This window comes from Tachyglossus aculeatus, chromosome 2, assembly GCF_015852505.1.
Source record: "Tachyglossus aculeatus isolate mTacAcu1 chromosome 2, mTacAcu1.pri, whole genome shotgun sequence".
NCBI classification, from domain to species: domain Eukaryota; kingdom Metazoa; phylum Chordata; class Mammalia; order Monotremata; family Tachyglossidae; genus Tachyglossus; species Tachyglossus aculeatus.
This window is the reverse complement of record NC_052067.1, coordinates 147,551,444-147,564,129: the sequence shown is the minus strand read 5'-3', so window position 1 is coordinate 147,564,129 and position 12,686 is coordinate 147,551,444. Positions and strand designations below refer to the sequence as shown.

The following is a 12,686-nucleotide window of genomic DNA, read 5'->3' as shown; positions in this document are numbered from 1 at the left end:
TATTATTATTATTATTATTATTATTATTATTATTATTATTATTATTACGTGGTCTCTGTCCAAACTGATTATCTTGTATCTACCCTAGTGCTTAGTAGAATGCCTGGCACATAGTGAGTGTTTCACAAGTACCATAAAAACAAACCAAAAAAAGGGGAGGGGAAGCCTTTAATAATATAATAATAATATAATTATATTTAATATAATAATACCAAATCATATGTAATAATGATGATGGCTTTATTAATTTATTTATTACATATTATTATTTATTATTTATTTATTTATTTGTTGTAATGCTGAGATGTCCATTCCTGATATTTAACTAGTAACACATTGATGGCCCAAATGTTCTATAAATACCAGTTGTGAAAATTGTTTTTAGAAGATATCACTTTTATTTTACTAATAGACACCTGAAGAGTATGGAAAAGTAACTTCTACTAGGAATTAAAAATGTAAATGCTACAGCTGAGTCTTCCTGTAGATATCCTAGATTTTGCTGCTTTTAGCATTTGATTTTTATTTTAACTCAAGGGACTTAATAATCATTTCCAGTGGATATTAGATCTAGATGCAGTAACTTGGTTCTGCATCACTGAATATCCAGTGATATTGCAGAGTTATATTCTGTCATTTTTCCTGTTTCACATCACATTGTAAATTCTAACAATCATAAATGTCATGTTTCATTGACATCTGTTTTATAATCACATGTGCATTTATGGTTGAATTCTCTCTCTAAACAAGAATAGGCTATTATTGAGCTAGTTAAAGGGAGAAGTAATTTGGCCTAGTGGAGAAAGCACGGGCCTGAGAGTCAGGGGTTGTGGGTTCTAATCCTGGTTCCACCACTTTTTTGCTGTGTGACCTTGGACAAGTCACTGCACTTTTCTGTGCCTCTGGTACCTCATCTGTAAACTAGGGAATAAGACTGTGAACCCTAAGTGGGACAGCCTGATTATCTTGTATCTACTCCAGCGCTTAGTACAGTGCTTGGCACATAGTAAGCGCTTAACAAATACCATCAATATTCTTATTACTATTATTACGTGGTCTCTGTCCAACCTGATTATCTTGTATCCACCCTAGTGCTTAGTAGAATGCCTGGCACATAGTGAGTGCTTCACAAATACCATAAAAGCAAACAAACAAACAAAAAGGCTGGGGAAGCCTTTAATTTACCCAAATAATGAAGTAGGGAAATGAAATAGTTCATTGTCATATTTATTGAGCACTTAATGATATAGGGAAGCAGTGTGGCTCAGTGGAAAGAACACGGGCTTTGGAGTCGGAGGTCATGGGTTCAAATCCCAACTCTGCCAATTGTCAGCTGTGTGACTTTGGGCGAGTCACTTCACTTCTCTGTGCCTCAGTTATCTCGTCTGTAAAATGGCGATTAAGATTGTGAGCCCCCCTTGGGACAACCTGATCACCTTATAACCTCCCCAGCGCTTAGAATAGTGCTTTGCACATAGTAAGTGCTTAATAATTGCCATTATTATTATTGTTAAGTGCATTAGATAAGAGGATTGACTTCTCTGGTCTATTTGCATATGCAACTGAAGATACTGTTTTAGTTTGAAAACCTGTACATTATTTGTGTTCTGATTGAAAAAAAAATGATTTCCATGTGTAAAACTTCAGAAGATGAATAAGAATTTCTACTGCAGGGGATCCAGATTCACCTACTAGTACACTGAGGCTGGGGTCGGGTGAGGGAGCAGGGCAGATAGAGGATGACAGAGAATATGCATGAGGTTGATTGTTGTCCCCATTTGAAAATGATCTTATTTCTGGTGGGACAGCAAACAGGCGTGGCTGAAATAACAAATGTAATCTTCCAAAGATGATCTTCAGCTGTAAGAATAGTCCTGTAGGACTGAAAACACATTTGTTGATTATAAAATATCAATCAGTTTGGGCCCTTATTGTCTTACTTTTAGTAGACTGTTTTCTGTGTCATAGATTAAATCATCGATAGGAGAAAATTCACTTGATAAAAAAATAATTGAAATGGTATTTATTAAAGTAAATGAGCTCAGTTCATATCTCACTGTGAAAATTGTCTTAAAGGTGATAGCCACTTTTTTTTTTTCAATATGCATTGACTTTCTACCCGGAAGGATATTCCATCTCTCAGGTTTCTTATGAATAGCTTCAGCCTACAAATTCACTTATACTTATTAATACTTATGTCTACTTATGTGCATTTGAACATAAATATTAATCATAAAATGCGATTGTGATGCATTCATAAGCTATCTGTAGTTATAGTTAAGGAACGTACCATAGACATGCTGGTACGCACTCAGAAAATTCCTTTCAAGACATTAACTTCTTTGTCGAAATTCTTTCCGAGAGCTCACTCGTATGTAAGTAGATTTTACCTCTCTGTAAAAATGTGAACTATCCACATAATCGATCATTCTGAATGCCCTTATATCAAATTTGTTTTTTAGTCATGATTTCATTGGAGAATTCACAACCAGTTATAGAGAACTGTCCAGGGGGCAATCGCAATTCAATGTTTATGAGGTAAGATATTTCATTTTTAATTGCTTAACAGAAAGATAAAAAGATTTAAGAATTTCTATATACTGTGCCCAGGTTAATGTCAAAGAATAATTCCCTACTAGAAACCTCTAAGTTGCTAAAGCACAATAGTTTCAGCTTCAGTACGTGTCTTATTATTTACTTGTATATTCAATTATTTATATGAAACAATACTTTTTATTGAGTGTCCAGTTAGAGGGAACACATTCCACCTACTTGACTCATGAACTGGTCACCAGGGTGACTGACACATGTCCAGCTGATGATGCGATGCCGTCTTCCTATAATAATAATAATTTTCTATGTGTTTACTATGTGCCCCCGTACTAAGCACTGAGGTCAGTACAAGATACTCTGGTCCCTAGCCTCCACAAAAGTCCTATGCAAGTAGGTGGACCATGGTAGAGAAGCAGTGTGGCGCAGTGGAAAGAACGCAGGCTTGGGAGTCAGAGGTCATGGGTTCAAATCCTGGCTCTGCCAATGGTCAGCTTTGTGACTTTGGGCACATCACTTCACTTCTCTGTGCCTCAGTTCCCTCATCTGTAAAATGGGGATGAAGACTGTGAGCCCTCCATGGGACAACCTGATCACCTGTAAACCTCCCCAGCACTTAGAACAGTGCTTTGCATATATTAAGCACTTAATAAATGCCATTATTATTATTATTGTTGATGAGAAAGTGGTGATGTTAAATTCAACCCTGGATATTCATTCATTCATTCATTCAATCGTATTTATTGAGCGCTTACTGTGTGCAGAGCGCTGTACTAAGTGCTTGGGAAGTACAAGTTGGCAACATATAGAGACAGTCCCTACCCAACAGCGGGCTCTCAGTCTAGAAGGGGGAGACAGAGAACAATACAAAACATATTAACAAAATAAAATAAATAGAATAAATATGTACAAATAAAATAGAGTAATAAATACATACAACATATATACATATATGCAGGTGCTGTGGGGAGGGGAAGGAGGTAAGGTGGGGGGAGGGGGAGGGGGAGAATATCCTCAGGGGGAGGATATTGGAGTAAGCCATACTTCAGAATTCACTGCCCACCACAAATAGAGAAAAGATTAGGAACAAATGCTAAATATTGTTTGTCTCGCACAACCCAAAGTTAGCTCACCAGAGGACAGTGCCTTAATTGTTTCATGTCAGACCAATAGAGAACTAGGAATTATAAAATCACCACTCATGGAGCATCAGAGCACTAGATGTTATTGACGGCCATCGCCTAAAAAATATGGTGCTGAACTGTCCAGTTATGGAGTCAGCATCATGGCTCTGGGTGACAGTAAACCACCTCATGAATGTATTTATCTGGTCCTTTGAACATTATCCTTGGAGCAATTCAGGGCTGTTTAGGAGTTCTGAACCCTGTTCCGTTTATTTGATAAGGGCAGGTAGAAGGTTGAAATGCAAAATCGGGAAAGTGGTGTAGGATGACAACTTTTCTGAGCCACCAGGTAATCCTTCTCATCCAATAATCTATAAACATCATTTTGAAATCAATCAATAATCAGTCCTATTGAGTGCTTACTATCTGTGGGACCTTGTACTTAGAGCTTGGGAGTATACAATATAGCACAACACAGCAGAGTTGGTAGACACATTCCCTGCCCACAATGAGTGAATTGGAATATACAAATGTGTTCTTGAGGTAGATATACAAGAAGACGTGAAAATGATTGTGAATCGCTTTGCAGATTCAGCATAGTACACTGTACTGACAATAAGCCTGAGTAAAGTCAAAGTATGTAGCAGCCCACTCCTGGAAAACCTAACACATCCATTGATTTTTGTCAGCCAAAGTAAACAATGATATTACCAAATTCTTCTACCTAGGCAGTCCACTATTCAATGATGCATAAATAAATGAAGAGGTAGAAATTATAAAAAGAAGCCAGCTTGATTTTGGCAGGCTACAAGATAGGATGTGGCTACAATGGGGTATCAAATTCCCAATAAAGTTGTAGGTTTTTAAGGTGGTTGTGGTGTCCAACTTTCTATTTGACATTTAGCTCCCCCTCTAATAATAATAATAATAATAATAATGACATTTATTAAGTGCTTACTATGTGCAAAGCACTGTTCTAAGCGCTGGGGAGGTTACAAGGTGATCAGGTTGTCCCACGGGGGGCTCACAGTCTTCATCCCTATTTTACAGGTGAGGGAACTGAGGCACAGAGAAGTTAAGTGATTTGCCCAAAGTCACACAGCTGACAATTGGTGGAGCCGGGATTCGAACCCATGACCTCTGACTCCAAAGCCCAGGGTCTTTCCTGAGCCAAGCTGCTTCCCTAGATCTCTACAATCTCTAGAGTCTCTACAGTCTCTAGACTGTAAAATCGCTGTGGACAGAGAATGGGTCCATTTGTTGTTATATTGTATGCTCTGAAGTGTTTAGTACAGTGTTCTGCACACAATAAATGCTCAATAAATATGATTGAATGAATGACTGAATGACTTGTAACCCATATAGAAATTACATCCAGCTCCTTTTGAGCAGGTTCCCCAGGGTCAATTAGGAATTATCATGAACGTCAATGATGGGAGAATATTACCAAAAATGAGATCTGGGACAATTAGGAATTATCATGAATGTCAGTGATGGGAGAATATTACCAAAAATGAGGTCCGGGACCACAGTCAATTCTCCAGGCTTGAGACAATCTTCACATCTTCCCCCTCTGGACTGTGAACAAGTTGTGGGCTGGAATGTGTCCGTTTGTTGTTATATTGTACTCTCCCACGCACTTAGTACGGTGCTTTGCCCACAGTAAGTGCTCAATAAATGTGAATGAATGAATAAACCCAGGTTCACTCATTGGAAACTGGATGACGACAAGATATTCGAGCAGCTCCTTCACGTGAACTGACAGGGGACACATAGAAAAAATTCATAATTAGACTCAGATTATGGACTTGTGTGAAATAGCAGTGGTATTTTGGGAGACCACTAGAACAGGGAGATCAGTGCATAGGTCAGGCAGCAATCAGAGAAGTGATTGATCTCCTGGAGTGAAGGCTGTGGGAAGATTGGAATAGAAAGAAGTAGGCTTGAAAATTAAAATGGGCCCTAAATGAGATGCATGCATTAGCTCAGAAAGGATTTGTGAAATGATTTATGATCGGTGCATATTCAAACACTGTGGTAGGACGTCAGGCACGCACTGATCTATTCGGTCACAATTCACACGCTTGGATAGGATTTCGCCTTCAGGAGAAATACCTGACTAAATGAAGCCTAATTCATAGCTTAGTTCCTGGGTAAACGATTGAGCCCACTGTTGGGTAGGGACTGTCTCTATATGTTGCCAACTTGTACTTCCCAAGCGCTTAGTACAGTGCTCTGCACACAGTAAGCGCTCAATAAATACGATTTATGATGATGATGATGATGATTGCTTGTTTCTGCTTACGTCAACTGAATCTGGAAGGTGGTTGGTTGATGGTGAATGGTGGTTTTAGACCAGTCAGCCAATCATATTTATTGAGCACTTACTGTGTGCAAAGCACTGTACTAAGCACTTGGGAGAAAACAATTTAACAATGAACACCCACATCCCCTGCCAGTCACAAACTTGCAGTGTAGATGGCTCGCCATCTCCTTTGAGCACCTGAATAATAACCTGAAAGTGCACTATTGATATGGTCTAACTTCAGTAATGGAATATTCTTCAAACAAGTCTTTTCTGGTCATTTGTTACATGAGGACATTCCCCGCTCCACTCACTTTCCACTCTCCACTTCTCCAATGGGGGAAGCAGCATGGCTCAGTGGAAAGAGCCCGGGCTTTGGAGTCAGAGGTCAGGGGTTCAAATCCCAGTTCCGCCACTTGTCAGCTGTGTGACTTTGGGCAAGTCACTTCACTTCTCTGGGCCTCAGTTACCTCATCTGTAGAATGGGGATTAAGACTGTGAGCCCCCTGTGGGACAACCTGATCACCTTGTAACCTCCCCAGCGCTTAGAACAGTGCTTTGCACATTGTAAGCACTTAATAAATGCCATTATTATTATTATTATTCTTAATTAATGGTTCCTCTAAAGCCTTGGCTAGGAAGAAGGCCAGGGTGTGGAGCTGACAGTTAAAACCCTTTCTCCTAAAGTGGCCCAAGATAAAAGAAAACAAGGGTGACCCTCCCGAGTGGGAAGAAAGATTCCGACCCCCTTCAACCTAAAGTAGAACTCCAGAAGCTCAATGGATACCGTACTTATCTTACTGTGAGTACTTACTGTGTGCAGAACATTGTACTAAGGGCTTGGGAGAGTAAAATACGGAGTACAATAACAGACACGGTCCTTGCCCACAACAAACTTACAGTCTATAGGGGGAGGCAGACATTAATGTTAATAAATGAATAAATTATAGATATAATAATAATAATTGTGGTATTTGTTAAGCACTTAGTATGTGCCAGACACCTTACTAAGCACTGGGGTGGATACAAGCAAATCAGGTAGGTCACGGTCCCTGTCCCACGTGGGGCTCACAATCTCAATCCCCATTTTCCAGATGAGGTAACTGAGGCCCCGAGAAGTGAGGTGACTTGCCCAAGGTCACACAGTAGACAAGTGGTAGAGCCGGGATTAGAACCCATGACCTTCGGACTCTCAGTACGGTGTTCTACCCACTACGGATATAAATAAATGCCGAGGGGGGCATGATAATAGGTACCAGGCCTCAGCATCTCCTTTCCTGTTTATGTGCTCCAAGCTGAAGACTAGTTTGAGTCAGGAGAGTTGTTGTAAAATAGTCTTACAGCTCTTTCTGATTTGATTGTATTGTATCTTCCTCAGTGCTTAGCACAGAGCTTGGCACATAGTACGTGTGTAAATCAATCAATTGTATTTACTGAGCGCATACTGTGTGCCAAGCACTGTACTAAACGCTCGGGAGAGTACAATGTTCCAGAGTTGGTAGACAAGATCCCTGCCCACAGTTTGCTTACAGTCTTGAAAAATATTCTTATCATTACAGAATGACAGTTGCAAACTAGTGTAAGCAATACTCCTTCCATTTATGCCCCCTTTTTTTACCCCTATGGTTGAAGAAGAAGCCACTTCTGTATTTAAAATTATTTCAAACACACATTTTGACAAGCTAGTCTTTCTACTTCTCATAGGTTTCAACACTTCAATAGTTCAGGCATTCAAGTCGAGGTTAATTTTACTTGTGAGAAAATATTCAATGTCTACCGTTAAGCTGAAAATAGAAACCCATAAAAAATATCTGAAGGTTTAGCTACGAAGGAATTTGGAATAATGCCACTTTAAAAATATCATAAATTTTCAGTTATTCGGGAAGAACTGTAGTTCTAAAGTTTATCCAAATGCAAGTAGTGGGGCCAGAACCTGAATTTCCTAATATTTCTCTGCTAAACTGCAAAATTTCAAGGATAGATTTTTTTTTACACTAGATTGATTTAGAGTGCTTAATTTTAGATTCACATTATAGATGGGTTGATATAGATTGCTCTGGTTCTTTAAGGGCTTTTCATTCATTCAATTCTATTTATTGAGCGCTTACTCTGTGCAAAGCACTGCACTAAGTGCTTGGGAGAGTACAGTATCACAATAAACAGGCACATTCCCTGCCCTCAACTAGCTCACATTGTAGAGAGGGAGACAGACATTAGTGTACATTAATGTATATTCAATCAATCGTATTTATTGAGCACTTACTGTGTGCAGAGCACTGTATTAAGCGCTTGGGAAGTACAAATTGGCAACATCTAGAGAGGCTCACAGTCTAGAAGGGGGAGACAGACAACAAAAAAAACAAGTAGACAGGTGTCAATACCATCAAAATTGATAAATAGAATTATAATAGTAATAATGTTGGTATTTTTTAAGTGCTTAATATGTGCCAAGCACTGTTCTATAAATGAATAAATAATTTACAGATATATGCATAAATGCGGTGGAACTGGAAAGGAGGATGAATGAGAGGAGCAATCCGGGGCTTTAATAAATTAAACTTTGTACATAAAGACAAGCATTTCATCTTCAACATCGAAGTTGCATTCCTGCAAACCCCCATCTTATCAAAAATTCTATGGTGTCAACAATTGTTTAGTTGGGAAATGAAGTCAGGGAGAAGATGCGTCAAAATTGAAGAAAATGATCAATCGCCTATATCATGATGATGATGGTATTTGTTAAGTGCTTACTATGTGTCAGACACTTTTCTACGTGCTGGGGTAGATACAAGGTCATCAGCTTGTCCCACATGGGGCTCACATGAAGCAGCGTGGCTCAGTGGGCTTGAGAGTCAGAGGTCATGGGTTCTAATCTCGGCTCTGCCACTTGTCAGCTGTGTGACTCTGGGCAAGACACTTAACTTCTCTGGGCTTCAGTTACCTCATCTGTAAAATGGGGATTAAGACTGTGAGCCCCACATGGGACAACCTGATCACCTTGTATTCCCCCCCACACACAAGTGCTTAGAACAGGGCTTCACACATAGTAAGTGCTTAATACATACCATCATTATTATTCCCCATTTTACAGATGAGGTAACTGAGGCACAGAGAAGTTAAGTGACTTTCTCAAAGTCACACAGCTGACAAGTGGCGGAGCTGGAATTAGAACCCACGACCCCTGATCCCCAAGCCCGTGCTCCTTCCAATAAACCACTCTGCCTGGGTGAAATTCAAAAAGGTTGAGGAAGATGAAAAAGCATTTTCAAGCTTAATTCAAGTATGTTTCAGTGGTGATAATGCCAAATCTAAAGTGAATTTGTATACTTCTCCACTATGCTCTAAACAACTTGGGGCAGCGCTCTTGTCTACAAACTCTTGTATTGAACTCTCCCGGGCCTTTAGTAGAGTGTTCTGCACACAGTAAGTGCTCAGTAAAGACCATTGTTTTATCTGATATTTTTCTGTCACATCAGTGATCATCACACAGAAAGGAACTTTAAAATCACTTTCTAATTAGCAGTGGTTTTAAATAGAAATAATTAGTTTCTTTTGCAGTACTAATGAGACTGGATCAGTAGGTTTGCCCCAGGTTCTGTTACTTGCTTGAGATAGAACCCCATTGCTTTGTAGCCAGTTATATGCAGTTTGGATAAGTTCAGCCATTTGGTGTTTATTGAGCTCTTATTAAGTGCAGAGCATTGTACCAAGTGCTCGGGAGAGCACAATAGGATTAGTAGACTCGATCCCTGAGCTCAAGGAATGGTCACATGGTCAAGTGGAAAGAGCACAGGCCTGGAAATTACAGGCGACCTCTCTGCTGTGTGACCTTGGGCAATTCACTTCACTTCTGTGTGCCTCGGTTACCACAACTGTAAAATGGGATTTAGACTGTGAGCCCCACGTGGGACAGGGACTGTGTCCAGCCCCATTAGCTTGTATTCACCCCGGCGCTTAGTACAGTGTCTGGCACATAGTAAGTACTTAACAAATGCCACATTATTATCATTCTAGTCCCATTAGAGAAGCAGCATGGCTCAGTGGAAAGAGCACGGGCTTTGGAGTCAGAGGTCATGGGTTCAAATTCCGACTCCGCCAGTTGTCAACTGTGTGACTTTGGGCAAGTCACTTCACTTTTCTGTGCCTCAGTTACCTCATCTATAAAATGGGGATGAAGACTGTGAGCCCCCCGTGGGACAACCTGATCACCTTGTATCCCCCCAGCACTTAGAACAGTGCTTTGCATATAGTAAGTGCTTAATAAATGCCATCATTATTATTGTTATTATCCCAGCTCTACCCCTTGCCTGCTGTATGACCATGGACAAGTCACTTCACTTCTCTGTGCCTCAGTTCCTTCATCTGAAAAGTGGGGATTCAAACCTGTGGAAACAAATCTTGTTTCTACCCCAGAGCTTAGTAGAGTTCTTGGCACAGAATAAGTGCTTGACAAAAACCACAGTTACAGTTTAATGAGGGAAACAGACTCTAAAGTAAATTATAGGTAGGAAGAAAGAAAAGATTGTAAAAGTATGTGTGAAAAGTAGCGTGGCTTAGTGGAAACAGCACAGGCCAAGGAGACAGTGGATCTGGTTTCTAATCCCAGCTTCACCACTTCCCTGCTGTGTGACCTTGGGCAAGTCACATGCTTTTTCCTGCCTTAGTTCCCTCATATGCAAAATGGGGATTCCAACCTGTTTGCTCTCCTACTTAGACTATGAACCTCATGTGGGACCTGATTGTCTTGTATCTACCCCAATAATTAGCACAATGCGTGGCACATAGTAAGTGCTTAACAAATACCATAATCATCTTCATCATTGTCATCATCGTCATTATAGTCAACCAATTGTATTTATTGAATGCTTACTGTGTTCAGAGCACTGTGCTAAGCACTTGGGAGAGTGCAGAGTTGGTAGACACATTGCAAACTCACAACAAGCGTATGTTGGGGAGACAGACAATATAAATAAATAAGACAGTGGGGAGACAGACAATATAAATAAATAAGTAAATAAAATAATGTACGTAATGTACACACCAGTTAAGAATTTCAGGGATGAATGCTAAAATACTGAAGTAGCAGGGGATTAATCGAGGAGGTTAGAAACAGGTTAAACAGAAATTATACAGCTTCAGATCATAATCATCATCATCAGTCATATTTATTGAGCACTTACTGTGTGCAGAGCACTGTACTAAGCGCTTGGGAAGTACAAATTGGCAACATACAGAGACAGTCCCTACCCAACAGTGGGCTCACAGTCTAAATTAGCAGAATACCCTGTGCAGACGATCTGGGTTTTTGTTCCTGAATTTACAAGAAAACAAATTGTTGTTTTAGGCTGCAGTAAGAGCTTAACCTTTTCCTCACTTTACATTCATCAAAGAACCTTCGATCGGTGAATGAAGAGGTTTTGACTAGAAACTTGCAAATATGGAACTTCATTGAATTTCCATTAATACATCAAGCTACATTTCCTCAAAGCATTCAAGAGCTTAAAACTGAATGTGAGCTTGTGTCCCACTATGAGTCATTTATCCCTGACCTGATACAAACAAAATATAATCCTTTAAAACTTCCTTTGACTGAGGTTACTTTACCTTAAGTAGTTGCAGTGCTTGAATTAGACCTCAAAAGAACATCCTAGTAACTTCCTGATGTCTATTCTATCATTCCACTATATGCACAAACCAGTCATGTTCTGTAGCTGCTAGATTTACTGAAGAATTTTCCTTAGAATGTGAATACTTGGGCAAGCCATAGCACATTAGTCCAGAGGGAGAGACAGACAATATAAATAAATAAAATAAATTACATATATCATGCATGTATATACCAGTTAAGGGTTTCAGGGATGACCACCTAAATTCAGTCTTCTAGACTGTGAGCCCATTGTTGAATAAGGATTGTCTCTATTGGTTGCCAAATTGTACTTTCCAAGAGCTTAGTACAGTTCCCTGCACACAGTAAGTGCTTAATAAATATGATTAAATGAATGAACATTATTGTCTTGTCTTATTGTCTTATTGTCTTGAACATTGTCTTGAACATTATTTTTAGACTGTGAGCCCACTGTTGGGTAGGGACTGTCTCTATATGTTGCCAACTTGTACTTACCAAGCGCTTAGTACAGTGCTCTGCACACAGTAAGTGCTCAATAAATACGATTGATGATGATGATGATTGTCTGACATGTGGTTTACTTCTGATCTAAATATTTGTCTTGCATGCTTAAAGCATGGGCACAACCAACCCCTATACTTTTAATCTACTTTTGTCTATTTTTTTTCTTCTTTTCCATTTAAAGTGTTTCTGTCAAATTGAATTATATTAGAGCAAGAGCTGTTATTTGGGAATCGGTCCAGATGTCTTAATGGTAATTGAATCATTCCTAATGTGATTGGATGAGAAATCTTGGTGCATTATTTTACTGTCATGAGATTCAATTGAGATTATTTTCTAGACAGTATTAATAAATTAAGACATATTGGAAGCCAGAAAGAGAAATATACACCATGTAAGCATGTTTATGAAATCTTTCAATGAAGTACACTTATAGCAAAAACAAAGTGATTGGTCCATCCCAAATTTTTGTTTTTTTAAAAAATCTTCCATTCTTTAGCCTTTTTTAGACTCTTTCTAAACCCATTTGTTTGGAATGTAAGGTTTCACAGAGATCATTTACTTCGTGTATTAGTTAAAA

The 12,686-nt window shown here is 39.3% G+C and overlaps 1 protein-coding gene across 1 annotated transcript in view; it reads left to right on the top strand.

The window, feature by feature from the left end:
• Positions 1-12,686, top strand: part of CPNE8 (copine 8) — a 371,034-nt gene that overhangs the window by 235,952 nt on the left and 122,396 nt on the right. The window contains exon 12 of the mRNA XM_038765237.1: positions 2,463-2,538. Within this exon, the coding sequence (XP_038621165.1) occupies positions 2,463-2,538 (76 nt within the window). The remainder of the gene's footprint in view (positions 1-2,462; positions 2,539-12,686) is intronic.